This window comes from Harpia harpyja, chromosome 1, assembly GCF_026419915.1.
Source record: "Harpia harpyja isolate bHarHar1 chromosome 1, bHarHar1 primary haplotype, whole genome shotgun sequence".
Taxonomy (NCBI): domain Eukaryota; kingdom Metazoa; phylum Chordata; class Aves; order Accipitriformes; family Accipitridae; genus Harpia; species Harpia harpyja.
Window position 1 is genome coordinate 107,226,297 of NC_068940.1, and position 19,624 is coordinate 107,245,920.

General features: G+C 46.9%; 1 protein-coding gene across 5 annotated transcripts in view; it reads right to left on the minus strand.

Annotated features, from left to right (window-relative positions):
• ALS2CL (ALS2 C-terminal like) overlaps positions 1 to 16,686 on the minus strand; it is a 47,136-nt gene extending 30,450 nt beyond the window's left edge. Inside the window, exons 1-2 of one of the 5 annotated variants that reach the window (XM_052808710.1) lie at positions 8,080 to 8,181; positions 7,508 to 7,664 (exon numbers count right to left, since the gene is read on the minus strand). Coding sequence is in view for 1 of the 5 variants with exons in the window: in XM_052808699.1 (XP_052664659.1) it covers positions 16,580 to 16,582 (3 nt within the window). In the remaining 4 variants the exon portion in view is untranslated. Of the gene's footprint in view, positions 1 to 7,507; positions 7,665 to 7,752; positions 7,847 to 8,079; positions 8,559 to 14,703; positions 14,725 to 16,579 lie in introns of those variants that run through there. The other 4 variants (XM_052808699.1, XM_052808719.1, XM_052808702.1 and 1 more) reach the window with 4 other exon arrangements.
• Positions 16,687 to 19,624: the final 2,938 nt, after the last annotated feature.

Here is a 19,624-nt window from a genome sequence, read left to right on the forward strand (position 1 = left end):
TGATAGCCCATGAGCAGATGCAGGAGGAACCTGAGGAGCCTCCTCACAGCTGAAGAGCACATGCATAACACCACGGGAACATCACCGCCCCAGCCTAAGTGTTATTCAGTTCCTTCTGTAACGGTCACCTGAAAGAAGAACTACACGTATGACCAAGGTGGACCCACCGATCTGGATGCAGCATCCAGCCATCAGCTGGTCCCACACTCTGCCTCCTGTCCATATGCAATCCTGGTTCATTGAGGGTCTATTACCCATGAAGACCTGAGCCCAGACCTTATGGAGATGACCCCAAAAAATCTCAACGGGAGTTGAGAAACCCCTGCAGCAACAACGCTGTAGAGACACCCAAGCTAACTCTGCAGAAACCAGAAGCATTTGGATACTCGTTACCATTATAACCTGACACAGATTTAACTCAGTGTTTTGGTTTGGGTTTGGTGGTGGTTTTTTTTCTTTTTAGCAGTCACGTTCTCACCCTTCCTGGGAAAATGTGTGGCCTACTTTCTGCCTGAACACGACAGTCAGGGATCATTTGCTGAATGGGCAAGCATCACCAGCCAGCTTTCAAAACAGCCCTTCCGGCACCAAGGAAAGACCTAAGTTGCCACATCACATCACATCACCCAATAAGGCAAGCACGAGTTTCAGCCACCATTTCCAGGCTTTCCCCATCAGTTCTACGAGAACAGCATTTGCACACTTATTCTAGCCCAGTCAGGCAAAGAAGATTTGAAGTCCGTCATCTAGCGAACAAAACCAACACTGGCTCAGCCACAGAGGGCAAAGGAAACAATCGGGACCACCCAAGGGTACACAGAGGTCACATTATGCGTTCACGTGTGTGAAAAACTAAATGCAAAACTGCAGTGCCGCTGGGTGATGGGAGCACCGAGCAGAATCCTGGGGCTGTCACATGCTGTCCTCCCCCAGCTCGGACACAGCCTTCACGTGACTCAGTGGTTTTGTAATTCTGTGTTTGCTCCATGAAGGGCAAGGCAAGCTTGAGCAGAGCCACTCAGAAGCCGGTTCGCAAGGTTTTAGTCTGCTCTTTATGCATGGCTCTGCTGGTAGGGAGTCCAAGACCATGCAGATGGTGAGCTCCTGATGGCCAGAACTGAAGGAGGTGCACCTCCAAGGAAGGGTCCGCTAGCTGCACATTGCATGACGGCATCTGGTTTTATGTGCAAAATCAGAAAGTCTACGGCCTTTGAGGATGGAGACTTCCACTGGCAAAACAAAACAGCCACCAGCCTGCATCAGGCTCCCATGAGGAATGCGATCTCCCTAGGAGAACATTTTCCAAAGTATGAGACACATCTGTTTATTCTCTTTAAATGAAGGTAGAATAAACTGTACAGCTCAGGTCTGTAATTAGAGAGGGGACACATAATAATATTCACGTAGAAACACAAAAAAGACCTTGAGAAACAACTTCTGTAGGAGCTGCTGGATCTCTGTGGCTCATCACACTCTTGGCCTGTCTGCTGAGCACGGCAACGAGGACAGAAAAAAGGGTGACGCAGCAGCGAATACCAACCTAAGTGGTTGCTGAGCATCCAATAGATAGGAGCACCCTGGGTCATCTGGAGGAACATTCATCCTCAATAGGGACTGTCCAAAGCTGCTAAATGCACATTTCAGCAAGAAAATACATGTCTTGAGGAGCCACAACAGGTTGTTATACCCCGTTTCAGAAAATTGCCAGAAGGGTGTGTGGAACAGATAGGAAACCAAGCAAAGAGATATTTCGGTGGAATGCTGAGCCTCATTGTCAGCTTTGCATAGAACCCCTTTCTACTTCAGAGCCTGTAGCTCTGAGGCAGCTGTTCCACCAGGAAAATGTCTGGAAAGCCCCATAGATTTCAGACGTGACACAGAGTTTCTCATGGAAACACACGTCCAGTCAAACAGTCTTATCAGCTCCTGTACATTAAGGAACAAACTGGACAGCCACAGGACTATTCATTTTCCATCTTCCTCCTGTGAATCCCCCTCTGTGCTGACGTTAAGATTATCAGTCAACAAAAACACTTCTCAGATGGGAGAAACCTGTCATGAGCTATGCCAGATTTAGGGAGTGCTTAGGGCATTTTAATACTAAACCAAGGGGCATATAAATGCCACGACCATGTTTGCTGTAGCCCCTCCCCTCCTTAAACTCTTCTCTTTCCCTGCATCAGCCATCCTAAAGGGCATTTGCAGCCCTTCCAATCTCATCCATCCTTGCAGTTCATAATCTTTCTACTACCGACTGCCTCAGAAACGAGGCTGGTCCATCAATTTGTCACATTCAGTCCTCCAACAGGCCAAATTTTCCCTTCCCTGCCCTTTGAGGGGCAGTCAAGTTATTGCTGCCATGCAGATGAAGAGGTACCTTCCTACTACAGCTCGTGTCAAACGAGTCCATCATCTTTGCAGAGGCAGGGATAAACCTGCTTTAATTCAAGCTCTAGTTCAGAAGTAAATAAAAGCGTTCCTAATTGAAGCCAAGAGGTACTAAAGATACTTTTCTGTCAGGGTAAATTTGAAACTTCCTCAGATATTGCTTTTCACTCTCTAGGTCACTTTCTCTCATGCCAGTAATGGTGTTACTTCTAACTAAAGCATCTAAAGCCATCTAAGAATGCAATATAGAGCATGGGCACTTACACTTGGACTGGTAAATGCCCCTCCACTTTGCAGCAGGATACAGCTTAAAACATTTGAAATTTAAAACTCTCTTCTTGCCAGGCTGTCTTCTAGATACCCAGAATTCCTCCCTTGCTGTTAACCCTCACTCACCCTTTGCATGAGCATTACATCTGTCCCCAAGCAGCGTATAGCTCTAAAGGATGCACATTACAGGGCAGAATAACATACAGCTCTGCACAAAACCTGCCAGTAGGGAGTTTCTTCCTCAGAAATTAGCAGAAAAACTTACTAAAAGTTTGTTGTTAGGCTGAGTCAATACAGGCCAGCACTTTACATCACATGACAGTGTGTGACGTAACAGATAAATCTTGGGACCTTAAACCAAAATGAACACAGATCTAACCTTTCCTCCACCTGGTCAACTCAACATCAGTATAATCATGATTAATGTGATCAAAAATAGTTGGGTTTGGTTTTTTTTTTTGGGAGGGGGGAGAATGGATTAGCATTAAGAGTTGGTCTTAAGGGGTGTGAGGGGAGAGGAAAGATTTGTTTGAGCTTGGACCATGGACCCTAGCCTTCTTTGCCAGATTACTTTTTAACCTGGATCCATTCCCCAGCATAGTTTAATGTACCATCACATAAACATGCCCACGAGCAGGGTGGGATCTCCTCATTCAATTAGTAGTGCCAGCTTAGAGTCCATATACTCAGGAGCTCCTTAGGCCATGGGGGCAAACTCTGGTGGCCAACGCCAAGACATTGCTCCTCTTTCTGTCCCAACCTTTGCTGCTTTTCTCTAGGGACCAAGTATCCTCATGCCTCCTAATTGTGTTTCCAACCGACATCCCCCCTCACGTGTCACGCTCTAGCAGAGTCTGCATTCAGGCAGGCACAAAGACCATTCTGTAATGTGGAAAACCAATTCCAGACTTTGTTTAACCAACACCAACACACTGGAGCAAATTCTGCCATTCAGACTCCGCTCTTGTCAAGCCTCAGATGGTCATGACTCAGGATGAATTAGCATTCAGCTTACTGGAGCCACCTCATAAGCAGACAGAAACACATGACGTGCGAGTTAAGAGGTAATTGGGAATAAACAGGGCAGAGAGACAATAAAACCCTGAATCCCAAGACAGCCCTCAGCAGCATAAAAAGGAGGAAGAGAAGAACAGAAGCAGCAGTTACTTGGATTAGGCTTTAGCATGGGATACAGGGAGTGTGCCAATGCCAGCCATGTGAAGGAACTAGGCAGGGTCTGCTTCAATATTTTCTTTACCAGGGAAATTGCTGAGCAGGACAGCAATGAAAGTAGGTAGGCACAGTTTAAAAACACAAGAAAATGGACAGAACCATCAAGACTCTGAACACAAGACCCTTAGGCTTTTGGCTGGTCCAGGTTCATGCACAGATGAGGGCAGGCAGCAAACATTTGGAGCACAGCACAACCACCTCTACCCTCAAGCAATGGGGCCAGCTCAGGACAAATAGCACATTTGACCTCACCACGTCTAATTAAGCCATGGAACTCACTGCCACAAGAGTCTGTCATTGCTATGAGAATATTACACATGCGGTCAAAAGCAGCTGGACGAGTTCATGGAGGAAAAATCAATTAAAAGCTAATAAAAACAAAGGCATCAACTCAAGCTCAGGAAGTCCCTGAGGAGGCAAGGAGCACATGTGGAGGAAATATTACTACAACCCTTTCCAGTTTTTGTGGTGTTCTTCTCCAGGCATGTTCTTCTGCATTATGAGAGGTGAGATAGCCTGGCTTGATAGTGCTAGTTTTATGCATCACTCATAAAATTGTTTGTTGGTCACCCGCATGGCAGGACCTCAAGCACTGAAAGAAGAGACAATGCCAGGCTGTCAAAATGTTGATGACATTAAAAACTCAGGAAATTTATGATAGCAGTGTGTAGCCAGGAGCTTACAAAGGGTCAAACAAGCATTCAGTACTCTCCTCAGAAAACACTGAAGCTGCTTAATTGATTTTTCAGACCAAGAAGAATTATTTTTTTTCTCCAACTTTTGTCTTTGTAACACAGAAAAACAGGAAAAACAGGAAGCTATGTGTGGGGGAGGGGAGTGTGTTTTTATCTTTTTTTTTTTTTTTTTTTTTTTTCCAAAAACAGGGAACGCAAAAGCTTTACACAAACCTTATCTCACCCAGCCTTTTTTCTTTCTTTCCCAAACCCAAACTGGAAGCTCACGTCCCTTCCTTAGGAAGTTCACTCCTGACCCCAGTAAAAACAACCATAAGCCTCTAGTTGACTTTCAAAGGACAAAATCCATCTGCCCTTTCTGGGTATCTGAAGGCTGAACTACCTATCCCAGACACCTTTTGTAACCAAAAAGAGGCACACAAGAAGGTCAATTTAATCCAGCCTTAGTGAGATGAGCGTACTTTTGGGCATACCTGGTGTCTCTCCACTAGCTACAGAATTAAACAGCTCAAGTAAGACCCTTTACTTGTTGACAGCTAAGGCTAGAGAAGATCACTCTCACCACAATTAAGGATGTCATTCAGCCTTTGCAAATAGCGAGGCACGTATGATAAGGGCTCACAGGTGAGATGACGTTTACTTAGTGGTTTAATCCCCCGTGGCCTTGTAGCTCCCATCATCATTATCGTTATCACTTACAAGCAGCTTATGCATGCAGAAGCATAACTATTTTGACCCAGCAACTCATACGCAACACAGAATGACTTGGGGTTACTGGATGAAACTCCAAGCCAAACCTGAAACAAATACAGGTTGTCTGGAGGCAGCAAAGGAAAGGAGATCATGAGAAAAGAGAACTCAATAATTCTCCATTGGAGTAGAAATGTGGGAAAGACAGAAGATAATAGCCAGGGACAATTTTTGTGTCACAGCTCTGGTAGCAGCTTTGGGAGCAGGAGCTCCTCTCCCTTGGCCTCATACTCCCAATATGCCCACTCTGCTTTTCCAAAGCAAATGGGATTTCAGCACGGCCTCAAAAAGCAAGAAGAATGACAGAGTGCTACAAATCTGGGGTTTAGAATATGTGCTACCATCTACATCAAAGCAGTTTTGAGTCAGACCCGGAGTATCAGAGTCTGAATTACAGCCTGGAAACCAACCCAGAGGCACAAACAATATCAGAGGAGTGTCCCTTGGGACAACGGGAGAGCTGGTAGCAGAACTGCTTCACAGATGATGTGGAGTTCAATGTATAGCGATGTCATCCCCCTGAACCATCCTCTCCACTCAGCACCTCCAGAACTTGAGTAGGACCGGAGGGGATTTCCCTTCCTCTGTGATAGAAGACAGAGAATCATGATAAAACTGGGACAATAGCCACTTTTGAAATGTCTGGCTCCACCAAATATTCACAAATGAGACTCTGGATCCATCCTCTAGCTGCCCTGCCTTCTGACACACCACTACCTGCCTCTCCTCCCAGCTCACAGATGTTTCCTTACGCTAGAGGCAATCTCCAAAAGATAACGATGTGTCACTACAAAATGCCACTTACAAAACCTCCCAGATCTGCCCCACCAAGTGACCCATGCAAAGCCTTGGCCCTTCGCAGCATCCCCAATACCTGCCAGAAACAGGGCAGTGCTGAAGTCCGTACAAAGGAATGGGAATGGATAAAAAAAATTACTTGCTTGGATTAGTTTAATCCCTGCACCCAGCTTTTCTCTGCTTTCTGTTTGGGTTCCTTAAACTCACTCAAATCCAGGAACATTAACAACAATCCCGACTGAAGAACTGCCAAATTTTTCCTCCTTTCTCCTCTAGTGCCCAAGGCCTTTACCAAAGGCTGAGTGTAGTAGGAAGCTTGTAGTGTTTCATCAAACCCTTCAGGTGCTCTTGGAGGACAAATTACAAGCCACTGAAGGCAGGACAGACCTGCAAAGAGTCGCCGGTGCTTCCTAACCTCTGATCATCATTCCGAGACACCGCAGTTCACCGAGGTGCTTTGAGTGCCAAAACCCAAGTCTTTTGATGACCTGAAGAGCTGGTCAAAGCTCTGACAAAACTCTTTCACAAGAAATTTCCTGTTTGTTGAGTTCAAAGTGCTTTGCATGAGCCCTTTCCAATTCAACAGGAATGTAAACAATACCCGACCAGGCCAGGCCAGTGGTCTTGCTAGTCTGGCAGTAAGAGCTGTTACTTGGAGAACAAGCATAAGCTTGGCCACTTTCTGAGGTCCATTCCTCTTGTATTCCCCAACAACCGTTGCATTAGAGATCTCAAAGGGTGCAACCCTTTTCCTAGTATCTGCCTATGGACCTGTTGCCACTGAATTTATCTTATCTTCTTAACCCTCTTGACCTTGCTGATATTGTTTGCCTCCAAAATGCAAGGCAAGGAACTGAAGGCAGGGTCTTGACACAATTCTGCCTGGTTTTCTTGCAGATCCTCAAAAACCTTGTCTCGCAGCTCATTGGGAATTGAAGTCATTGCAGTGGCAGTAATGAAACTATGAAGTTCAGGGAGCAGCTGCAAGGTCTAGGAAGCTTCCAGGCCATAGGAAATTTCCACAGACAAAGAGACAGAGCTTTGGTTCAGGTCCAAATTAAACTAAGCTAAAGTTTAAAAACAGTCCCTCCTGTGAGCTGCAGCTCCTCCTCTTCTGGCTCTAAACACGTAGTTGTTTGTTACTTTTTAAAAGTCTTAAGTGTCTTACTGTTCCCCTATAATTGGGCCTTTGACCCAGACTTTTCACTTATCACCTAAGACAACTGCAAGCTTTTGACCACTTCCCTCCCTTGCAGAAACCCAGGCGAGCTTATCAGCCTTTCTCACCCTGACTAATTAGTTGGGTATTGGTTTCTTTACTCTGCCAGGCAAGCCGTGTAACCCCAACGTGAATGCATGGTTTCCAGCCTTACTTCATCAGGCTTGTGTTGCCAGATGAAGCTGCCTGCTTGCCTGGCACAGGGGGAAAATCCCTCCCTCTGAACAGGAGCAAGCCCCAACACACACAGGATCAGGCAGCTGCCTGCAGGAGAGGGACCACGCGTGCACAGGCTTCTCCATCATCCCGTTCTGGAAAACACAAGATGAGAGCAAGCAGAGGATTTAATGCCTCAAGTCTAGACCATACTGGGAATTAAATACTTTAAAGATAACATACCTTCTTTACGCAAGGCCAGCGTGCTGTCTAGATAAAGCACAGGGGTGCACGCGAGTGGGTTTTACGCTCCAGGAAAATGCACTCCACACCTTTGGTCGCTTGCACAGGTAAAATTTCTACCTGTAGGAAACGCTCCCAAACTTTACTCTGCCTCAGGACTTTTACTCACAGCACGTTAGTCCAATCAGCCTGCTAAGGCTAACCTTACACCCCTCCTGCAGTACATGGCTAAACATAAAAACGAAGCCTCTGGATCAACGGGAAAACAACCAACCAACAAATGCTGGTCACAAACCCCAGAAATAACCAGTGCAGAGAGCAACGTACCTTGCATAAAGCAGCCAATTAAAATTCCCCCGTGGTAAAGGCTACGGCAGCAACTCCTGCGAGGTTCCAAGTCCTGAAATACTCGGTGCTCCCAGAGCGGCCGCTGTCCCCTCCCACCTCTCCCTCCCACATCTAGCCGCCTCGTTTGCTGAAACACAGATCTGGGCCTGTTCATTAGATGAGACACCCACAGAGACAATTACGAAACCGGTGCTAATAGGGTTTCTAAAGCAATTGCTTGTTATTTGCCTTTTTAGAAGGACAAGAAATTTTGCATTCTATGCCCTTGCAGCTCATGTGTCGGGGAAACTTAAAATACAGGAAACTGAAAAGGAAAAGGAGAGGATGTGTTTTTCTTTGCACAGTGGCGTGTCTCAGCTCTAATCCCTTTTCACCTAGAGTGCGGTCCCACAGCAGTTTGTCAAATGAAGCTCCTGTGTTTTTTTTCCTTGTTCTGCCAGTCTCTCCCCTCGTGCGACTTCTGCGCTTACTGTAGCTCACAGACGGAAACCCTGGGAAACTGGACGTTTCCTGCTATTCAGAGCCTGCTGCTGAGAGCGTGTGACAGCCCGCACGCGATGCATGCAAACTCTGTCCTCTGCTACACCTCAGCCAGCACTAACTATTTCCCCTCCTTCTAAAAAAAAACTAAAACCAAACCCCAAATCCCCAAGTCCATCTATCAGGAGGACCCGGAGTCCTCCCCAACCCATCTACTGGAGCACAGCCACCCCCCGAAAGCACGAAAGCATTTTTCCAGCTGATCCCCAATTCCAGCAAATCCCCACAGGCGTTTTGTCAAAGCAGCAGCCGCCACCATGCACTCGCTCTCCACACCAGAAAAAGCAGATACACTGCCTGACAAAAGCCCCATGCCCTCCCCTTTTGCTGAAGAGCACTAACAAAGCCCCATTCTTTGCCAGGCGCTCCGACACGTTACGACTCAGCAGCTTGCCTTCTCCCTGGCTATAGGATTTCAAGGACTTTTACAAACTATTCAAACTTACTGGGCTGAGGGATCAGGACAAGTCATTTTCTATAGGAAGGATGCTCAGGGTGTAAGAGGAGACAAGAGATGCCTCAATCACCTTTTGTTCGGAGAGGTTCTTCTGTTGGTTTGACTTCCTTCCCGCTTTCCCGGACTCCTGGGGTCTTTTCAGAGATGGATGTGCCCATAACTCACTGTCTGCCGCAACACAATGGTTTACACTGTACAGGCAGGCAGAGCAGCGACCCTCAGAGCAGCAAACCTCACACGCAGCGGGGAACGATACTGGGGAAGGATGCAGCCAGGGAATGGAAAGGATGAGCGAGCAATGAGCTCACTGCCGGCCTCCTACCTGCTCTGCAAGCTGCAAAGCCAAAGAGCTGGTGATCAGGACTTTGGCGCAATTACAGACCTTTTTCTTCCAGTCCAAAATTTGGATCGAAATCAGATTTTCTACACGCTGAGGAAGTGCTCACCCACAAGGGACTAGATGACAGACAGGTGCCTCAAGTCCTTTCAAAGTCTTTGCATAGGTGCTTGAGCCCAGGAGGACTTGCCAGCCTCCAGATCCTATACGGACGGAGATTGCTCCCTGGCAGAGCTTATGATAATGCCTACCCCTCCAGAAAGGGGAGACGGTTTCAGAGATCCCAGTGCTGAGCGTTTCCCTATTGAGCTGGAAGGTTTGGGAATTTCCAGCTCCCCTGTGGCATTGCATGAAAAGCCTAGGGGCTCTGCTCCATACCAGGGGAGATGGACACTGGAGAGCCAACCTTACATCTAAGGTCTTCTGGTTCAACCCACTGACTGCATTTGGGTCTGGGTCTCAAGCTCAGTCAGCTTTGTGGCTTGTTTCTGTACAGTTCTGGTCAAGCGGCTTGTTGTGCATGCTTTGGATTCATGTTTTTCCCCTCTTTAACCCCAGTCTGGTAAAGCTGTGTTGAAACTGTGTTGACACAGAGGGGTGTAAAAGTTTGGTTTGGGACACCTCTTTCACTTTTGCTTTTGTTTCCTCAGCAGAATTCTGTTTCCAGTCACTCAGCTTGTTCTCTGGAAATGCTCAGAATTTGCACAAATCTCATGTTTGGTCTGAGACCTCCAGGCTGCTTCTCAGCCTTAACCCCAAGGAGCAGCAGCAGAAGCCCCAAGTCCTGATGTTTACATCAGCATTTCAGCTCTGAGACATCCCTCCTGGATGTGGGCAAGGCAAGTCATGATCTCTGCGGCCCAGTTCTCAGTACACCCCTACTCATTTGCTGCTTTTCCTCTTCTCCCCCTTCTCCCCAGCCCTAATCACCCTTGCTCCTTTGGATGGACAGCAAACCAGACAGCCAAGATTTTTCTTTATCTTCCTCTGAACAGCTTCACATTCCTGCCCCCTACATGCTGTCCTCAACAGAGATAAGACCTCCAGCTTCCAGACCAGGATAATTCCCACCGTCTGCTAACCCGTCCCCATTGCATGGACAACTCAGCTGGTTATGCAGCAGTTACCAGATTGCCACAGGTTACAGCATGAATTCTCGTTGCTTTGCCTTAAAACACTGGGCAAAAAATGACAGCGATTTGCTGCTACTTGAGCAACCACCAAGCCATCCTAGAGCTAGGACCGCTCTGACTCCTCTTCATCCATGATGGGAACCTTCAACACCCTGTGGACATCTTTACATCCAACCTTTAAGACCAGATTAGGTCTGGGTTGGATATGGAGGGTGAGACACAGCATGGTCCATCACCTATGTTGTATAGACAGTTAGTATTTCTTAAGGTAAAGATTGATAAAGGGTAAGTGTCAACAGTGCTCTGCTGTCCAGAACATTTCTGCAGTAGACTGGGCAGCGATGAGGACACAGATGTTTCAAGAGCATCTAAGGCTGTGTATGAGACATGCTTCTCATCTTGTAAATGTAATACTGCAATTGCTTCCCCATCTTGCTCTGATTCAGGGGTAAGAAAGAACATAGTCAAAGACATATTTTGCAAATAGGTATGTTTTAGTCCTGATCAACCTGAACACAAAAAGTCCTGTTGGTTTCAAAACTTGAAATAAAAAAAAAAAAGGATGTACACCTGAGAGACTTTCAATCGTAAAAAATGAAACAACAATAACAACAATCAGGGGCACATTGACAGATGCAGCTTTTCTTTTTGAAAAAAGGAGTCTACACCTGGAGTTTTGTCAGAACTAAGCTGCTTCTACTAACAGTTTTTATTAAATAAACACAGTGGTTTTCTACAGAAGTCTTCAGAAATCTTCCCTATCAGCTCTAGGTCTCTCTCCCATTATCTGACCAGATCATTATTAATTAAATTGTTGCTGGCTGTTCGCAGCCACAGATCTTAAACGCAGAGCATGTGATACGGTTCCTAGCCAGGAGCTTAGGGCATGCTCCTAGCATTCGTTTACAGATGGCAATATCAGGTGGTTCAGGCTTTATATTTTGCTCTCCTGCTTGACTTCAGTTTTAAATCTTTGTTTCCTATGCTTGCATGTGTCACTGGGTAACACAGATTAAAGCTAGGCTTAACACCGTCACTAGAAACGTCTACTCAAGGGATTGGGGAGAGGCAGTTGCAGTGCAGTGTCACCGAACATACTGTCTCCAAGAGGTCTGCCCTTAAATAGATGGCACAGCAAATTGGCATTCAACCACTTATGGCAATTAAAAGCTTTTACCCCTCTAGAAATACCAAACTAGGTTTGATCAAGGAAACTCTAAGAGAAGGAGTTCACCTTGCTCCTCCTGCTTAGGGTTTTTAGCCACAAGAACAGAAACCTCCACCAATTCTCACCCTAAATTGTACCCCGTGAGAAAATGTCTCCTTTCATAGAATTATAGAATGGTTTGGGTTGGAAGGGATCTTTAAGGATCACCTAGTCCAACCCCCTTGCCATAGGCAGGGACACCTTTTGCTAGATCAGGTTGTTCAAAGCCCCGTCCAACCTGACTTTGAACACTTCTGATGATGAGGCATCTACAACTTCTCTGGGCAACCTATTCCAGTGTCTCACCACCCTCATAGTTTCTTCCAAATATAGCTTTCCTGAAACAAGTTTCCTTTTCCATCAAGGAGTTTTTGTTTTGTTTTGTTTTAACCAAAGCCTATTTATAGTCCAGGTTCCTCTGCTGAAACTAGGTCCCAGGCAAATTCTTGAGTTCTGGGGCCAGCGATGCTGAGCCAGCTCTGTTGGCCAGCACATCTTTCTATCACCGGGGCAATACCACCCCATGTTACAAGAACCAACCATTCTGGAAATAGCTGCTTTGTGACTCACTCAGTTACAAGAATGTCCTTGACTATACCAGCTTTGATACGGGTTACTGAAGCATGCTCCAGAGCAGCGGCAAACAGCCTGCAGCCTCCCATTCCCACGGCATCACTCAGTGAAACCTCAACTGCTGCTTACCATTAGGTAGAGGTTGTTTGAAGACATGAGAAAAATAAACCTTTTTTTTCCCTCTAACAAAAGATAGTTCCTCCTAGCATAAATCCCAGTATCATATAGCTTTCTTTTCCTTCCAAAAAGCTATTTTTAAAAAATTGGCAGCTTCACTTACCCCTCAAGACATCCCAAGAGTTTCAGATGCACATCGGTGTCAAGTAAAAGAGGACTGAGTTGGAAGATGGAGGATGCAATGCAAATCTAAGATGACACCAGGCCCATAACCTCAGCTAGCTCCGACTTGATATTTCTGCTGCCTTGCTACAAGCACGCCACAGGATCATCTGAGGCTTTGGCAAGGAATAGGGCAGTCATAGCAGCTGGGACTTCATTGGATCTGTTAAGCTTTAGCCAGCTAAAGATCAGACACAGCACCCACCGCAGATGGGAGCAACAAGCTGAAGTACTCAGATTCACTCAGGGGACTCTAACATAGAGGTGGATGTCTGATGCAAGCACGTACTCTCTAACTCGTGTGCCTTGCAAGCCCAGCAGCACAGTATTTGTGCATGCCATTGGGAAACTATGCATGGAAACAGGAGCTAAGTGTGCAATTATTCATATCTCATGCAAAAGAAGTTTCACAACCTTCTTGATAATCAAACTTGTCCCGATTCTTTTCACTGAGGCAACACAAGCCTTTTCCCTAAAGGGTAAGAGAGGCAATCAAGGCAGGAGTGAACAGAAAACAAGGAACAAGAAACTGGGACCAACAATGGGTACAGACATGTTTTCTACATCTGAGCTACCATTCAGCAGTAAAACAGTGTAGAAGCCTAACACTTCTAGAAATTCTCCAGACTCACGTCGGGATGCACAGAAGAATTCAGGTAACAGGCACTGCAAACAGTCATTTATCTGTATCTGCATTCCTGTCCATGAGAGACGGAGATATCAGACAAGACCAGGGACAGATCGCAGCGCAAGACTGCCCAGGAGCAAGACAGGCACAGAACAAGTGTAAGGAGACAAGCCATGGAAAAGATGTTGATATGTACTCAACATCTTTCCTTACCACACTCATTTCCTTATGTAGAAAAGCCCCATACAAAGTTAAGAGACTGACTCTTCCTACAACCTCTAGTCTCAGTGTCTGCTAGACGGAGAGCTCAGACGCAAACTAAATGTCACAGTATTGATCCCACGCAGGCTCTCAGCTTGAAAAGTCAAGAGTTAATCCCTGGAAGTGTGCACAGTCAAGACATTTCAGCTGTAGTTCAGCAGCCAAATGGAGTAAATACCATTTGCCCGGCTGTTTACATGACCTTTGGCAAGTCCACTCCACCTGGGCTCTCCTCTGTTAGACAGCAGTTGGTCCTGGGACTGTCTCTGATGACATGTCCATGCAGTGCCTGGTCTGTGGCAGTCCCAGTTCTTAGCACCAGCATTGCCAAAAGTCCATCACTGGCAGGGACTCGCTACACCTTTAAGTAAGTTGTAGAAGTCCAAGGTCATCCAACGCATTGACGAGACCCTGGACAGACAGTAGCTGTTGGCTGAAGGCTTTCACCAGGTAGCACCTGGTTCTTGTTAGGGTAAGGAAGAGCTGGAAAGGGGCAAAACCAAACAGGAGCATACTGGCCACCACCATAAGGGACAAAACTTTGGTCCTGATCCAAGGACCAAAAAGTACCTGAGAGTAACATGTCTCCTTGTGCCTGTTAGTCAAGCTGTACCAGTTCCTTAGGCTGTTGGACAAACTCCAGCTGCAACGAGGTGGTGCTGAAACTGTGCATCATGAGCTGCGCCTACCGGTCCCATCCTCCCCCTGTCCTACACAGCACAGAAGATTAGGCTGCCAAGGGAGAAGAACTAGATGGTCATGGTGGGGATGGTCACCATTTCAAGGTGTGTCCCCCTCTGTGTGACCTGTGGTACTTGCTTCCACCCTGAGGGCAGAGGGGCAAGTCAGGATGCCCATCCATCTGGCCATAGCTGCTATGCAAAGTTCAGGGTGCTACATTGCTCTCAGAACTTCAGAAAGCCCATATGGTTTACAGACACTTTGGGAAGACACCAAGCACCTCTGCAAGCGCACCAAGTCCCATATCATATCCAAAGACACAAGCTCATTTGGGACACCATACTACGTGGCATTACATGACTAATGTGCTTACTGCTCAGTAAAGCAATTCTAATTCTTACTCCACAGAACAAAACAGATAGAAATACCAGTCCTTAGAGCAGCTACCTTCGACAGTGACAGCTGGACAGTCCAAGAAATCCACTGGGACTCTACTTGAGGTTTACTTCTCTGTAACAACAAATACAGAAACAATGAAGCCTTTTTTAAATAAACCCATAATGCCCACTTAGTTACAAGAATGAAACATGACTCATGATTCCAAACTATTTATTGCTCTGTGGTAGCTTGTCTAACCAAAGGCCTTGCTAAAAAGGAAAACTGCCTCTGTCAGTCAGTCCCAATTCCATAAGAGCTGCTATACATGCAGGAAGCTAGAAAACAGGAAAACAGACACAAACAAACCCACTTTCCTATGCTAGCACCAAGCTGTCATCTTTCAGCTCAGAACAGCTTCTTCCTCTATGCAAAGTTATCTGAAACCATGAGCCTTTCAGTGGTTAGTTGGATGGATAAGTCTCCAGAAAACTGTGTAATAATAAAAGCAGCATTGTATTACTCTTTCATTGTAGCAGAATGATTACAACCCTTCTGGCTCTGAAAATGACATGAAAATTTGTCTGAGCTGGAGCAGAGAAGACGTACCAGTGAGATAAGCAAGTACTTAATTGCATGAATCTTTTGCGCTGCAGAACAGCACAGAGGTCTACAGTGCTTGACTGCAGGAGGACGGTGACTTTTACCAGGGCTCTTCCAAACACTCCGAGCAGGGTGGCACAACCCCAGCTGCAATGCTGGGACCTTGTTCCCATTCCTTGGCAAGCTATGTCAGATACAGCCAGTCGGAGGATCAGAGCAATCCGATAGCCAGAGGCATCTGGCATGTGGAGTTATGAAAGAGGAGCAAGGGTGCCAAGCTACAGATAGGCGAGAGACTCACTGAAGGAGGATGGAGAGCAGAAATCAACTAGATTTTCTTTCTTAACTCGCGAGACATTTCTTGTGGCCAAGACCAGTCCCCCCCCATCACCCAGATGGGTTTTACGGGTACCTCCTGAGAAAGCCACCATTTGATTTGAGAGGGCTGGGAAAGGCTCTCCTCAATTACAGGCAGCATGGGAGAAGATGATGAGTGCCAGCCAGCACATGAGCAACTCTGAAGAGCAGAGCAAGTACTGGCCCAGTCTCCCCCCCATTCCTATCCCTCCCAGTTCTCAAATCCCCCACTGAGACAGCAGCATAGACCAGGCAGCCATCAGCAACCCACCTTTGCTGTAAGAGCAATGACGAGTGACTGCGACACTGTCCCTGGAGGCAGAGCAAACCAGGAGGAGAGAACCTTCTCTCTGTGGCCACATGAGATCAGTGGTCCTCTCCTTGCCTTTGAGCGACCTTCCCACGGCACCACGCTGGCTGTGTCCAACGTCTCACTTCAGTGGCTAAATGGGGACAGCCCTGTCCCACCGGGCTGGAAGCCACCCGCAACTGCGAGGCACATCAGCTACATAAGAAGTCCAACCGCCTGGAGACACGGTGCCGGAGAAACAAAGGCACCTTGCCCACGGTGTTGCAGTGAATCACACCATTGTATCCCGCTCTCGCAGCGCACGTCCCATCAGCACTGGGAGGGATTTTGTGAATATTTGCCTCGATGCAAGTAGGAAATGAGCAACATTCCTGTTTTACGGAGGCAGAGATGGCAGGATTTTGCTGAATTCGCAGCCTGCCCAAACTGTCTTGCGCTTTAAACATGGAGGCGTCCTTTCCTAACCCTACAAAATACCCAAGCAATAAACTTTGGAGAGAGACACCGCCACGCACTGAACATCACCCCATTTCCAAAGCTGTAACCCCCTGATCTTCATCATGGCACAGAGCCAAATATTTTGCAATAGGACCACAATCTCCCACAAGACCAATTCAACAACAGTTTAGCAGCATCTCCTGGCAGCTGAACGCCACCTGAGCAAAAAGTCCGTCTTACCATGGGTTGACCTGTCAGCCAGGATATGTAGCCATGTGAATGGAAAGAGGAGCTGGTGATGAAAGCTGCCTGCTTTAAATTTTCAGCTGCTTTATTTACTCACTTTCAGGGGAGGGGAAAAAAAAAAAAAATAATTCAAGGAAGTAATGTTCCTCTCCCAAGGTGCACTGCAAAACATTCTTGGTAGACATGGAAACCCCTGGCAGGCTGCCATCACTTGGCCAGTCTCCACATTAAATTTCAGTGAGCAACTCAACACTTGAATGGCTTTTAGAGAATTTAAAGGGAAACAGCAGCCACAGACGGGTGATGTGGCTGCTGTTCCCCGTAGGCAAGCGTTAGGGGTGTTCCTGAGTTTGCCTTCAGCTCTGCGGGAAAGCTTGTCGTGCCTTTGCGGTGCGCAAGGCAGGCAAGTTATGGCGAAGCCAGCTGAAAACAAATGCAGCCTCTGCATTTCTCCTACAAAGGAGGTTTCCTAGCCACGGTCTGCAGGGATAGAGGGCAACCTTCAAACTACCTAAAGGGGAGCTGCAAAGATGAAGGGAAAAACATTTCACCGTGCTCTGGGAATTAAACTGCAGTCAAAGGTATTTAAGAAGATCCATTCCTCCCCTCTCCTGGCTCCCAGCTCTCTTCCCCTGCCCTGGGGCTGTCTCCTCTTTGCTCATGGTTGGGCTGAAAAGCGATGGGGAACTGGGAGCCTGGTCTCCCTGGAAATCTCCAAACACCCATGAGAGCAGGCAAGCACATGGGCTCAGGACCTGGCTGCTCTGGGGGAAGACCGAGGAGAGCAGAGAAAGCCTGGAAGTGATTGCTGGAGGACATGGCAGCTCCGGGGGTGGTTGGACAGAGATGATCCCATGCTTGGGCAGGAAAGGAGACCCTTCATCTTCCCCCAAATCCCTTATTCCCACTCATTCAGGAACATGCATTCTGCATGGCAAAGCGTTATTTCTTTCTAAACGCTGTAACCCTGCACGGTGCCTATCGCCACGGCTTCAAGGTGCTCGGAAGCACGTGGAGGAAGGGAAGCAGCGTGTACCCAGCAGAACGAGCAGCGTAACACAGCTGTGACGTGCACGAAATTTACCCACCGGTCCAGTCTCAGATTTCCGTCAACGGTGCCTGTAAACAGGTTTACGACATGTAAGTGAGCACAAGCACATGTGGGGGACACAACTTCTCTCTTCAGGGGCCTTCTCACAAAAGACGTTTGCATTGGAAATCTCTGTTAAAAAATCCCAGCTGCTTGGCAGATATCGATATCAATGAAGTCAGAATAAAGCAAGGAGACTCACTTCCCTGCTCTCTTCTTACGTGCTCGGTGCATTTCCAGGGAGACCAGACCTCGAGTCCCCCACAGCTCTTCATCCGTTTGCCCATCATTCCAAATGCAGGCAGATAGCAAAGAAGCTCCAGAGTGGGAGAGAAGATGAGACAGGCAAAAGCCACATCCCCTTTCAGTAGTTTGACCCGTGGGGCTCTTGCTGCCGCGCTTGAGTTGAAGACAGCGACGTTCTCCCAAACGGCATTGTCGTGCTTTTGTGTAGCAACAACGCCAGCGCCGCAGTGATTGGCGAGATGGCATGTTTAGCAAGAGCCACATTTCATTTATTTCCCAAGAGGATGCAAAAGGCACAAGTTATAAATAGGAGGCTGACAAGTTTAACGGCGCCTGTGGTTTCACTAAGAGATTGGTGGTCATCCACTAATCGGTGAGTACATAACAGCGTGTGCAATGTGGGCTATGAGTAACCTTAGCCGGTGAGGGGTCATTGCTGGTAGGGCTGTATATGGGAAAAGACAACTATTTCCCCTCTCTCTGCAAAGCCCGCTTCCTCACTGTTGCTAAATTCAGAAGTTTTGCAACACTTTTTTTCCTCTCTACAAAATATCCAGCTCAAGGGGTCAGGTCACCAAATTACAAGTAGATGCTTGCATATAAAGAGTCAGTTTGTCCTCCTTGTCATTAAAAAAACCCAACCAAACAACCAAACAAAAAAACCCCCTGAAACCTCAAAGGAGTAGAAGGCCAACATGAAATCTTATAATTTAAAATCCCAGCAAGAGATTCTGCGCTGACCCACTCCAGGTATTTTCAAATTGTCCCAAGGAAAGAAGCTGAAATGAAGTTATGAAGTGCTGAAAGGTCTGGAGTCTGCAGAAATCTATGTTTTTTTCCCCTGAAAACTAAAAGAGGCATTCTGCTTCAGTGTCCCATATATAGAATAAGAAATCTGGAGGTTGGAAAAAAAACCCATCAGGTTTATTTGTGCTATTTTTGCATAGTTCTTGGCACAAATGTTTTCCAGCAGTGGTTTGATGCCACAGCAGGCCTGGTTCATGAGCACACGGAGAGGAGATAGCTCTCCATCAGCTGCAGGAAAGTCACAGTCTAACTCGCTCAGTGCATGAAAAAACAAAACTCCAAAACCCACACCTCCTGAGAAACCAGAAATAAAAGGCTGGGAGCAGAGTTGAACTCCCAGCTCATGGGCAAGGCACTAATAATAAACTGCACTCTGGAAATAGCAACCCAGAGGCTTAGGGAGCTTAAATTGCGTTTCACCCAGAGCGCAGCAGGTGCATTTCCACAAGCTCCTCTTAAGCAGACTAGTACTAGTGCTTAGACAATGTTTTCTAAAAGGAAGCACTCCCACAAGCAGCAGGACTGGCAGCCCAGTTTGTGATGGATTTACGCCCTGTAGTTGCATTTGCTGGTGTCTAACAAGATGCAGGCACAACCCAAAGCTCCCCACGGCTCGGCTGGTCGTAGCATCTCTGCCCAGCACAGATCCTCTGGTGACCAGCAAGAATAGTCCACATGCTATCCTTCTTCTTTCCATGGGGACTACACCTGGTTTAATTTTTTACCCAGTGGTGTGGTTTTTTAAAAAATGAAACGCACAGAACCTCAATATCTCCCCTACCTTTATCCCTTGGCCAAATTCAGCTGAATTAAAACAACAGCAAAGTTTTAGAAGTCCAGAGGAGGGAAGGTAGGGCAGAGGGAAGAGGAGAGGGGCAAGCAAAGTATCATGTCCA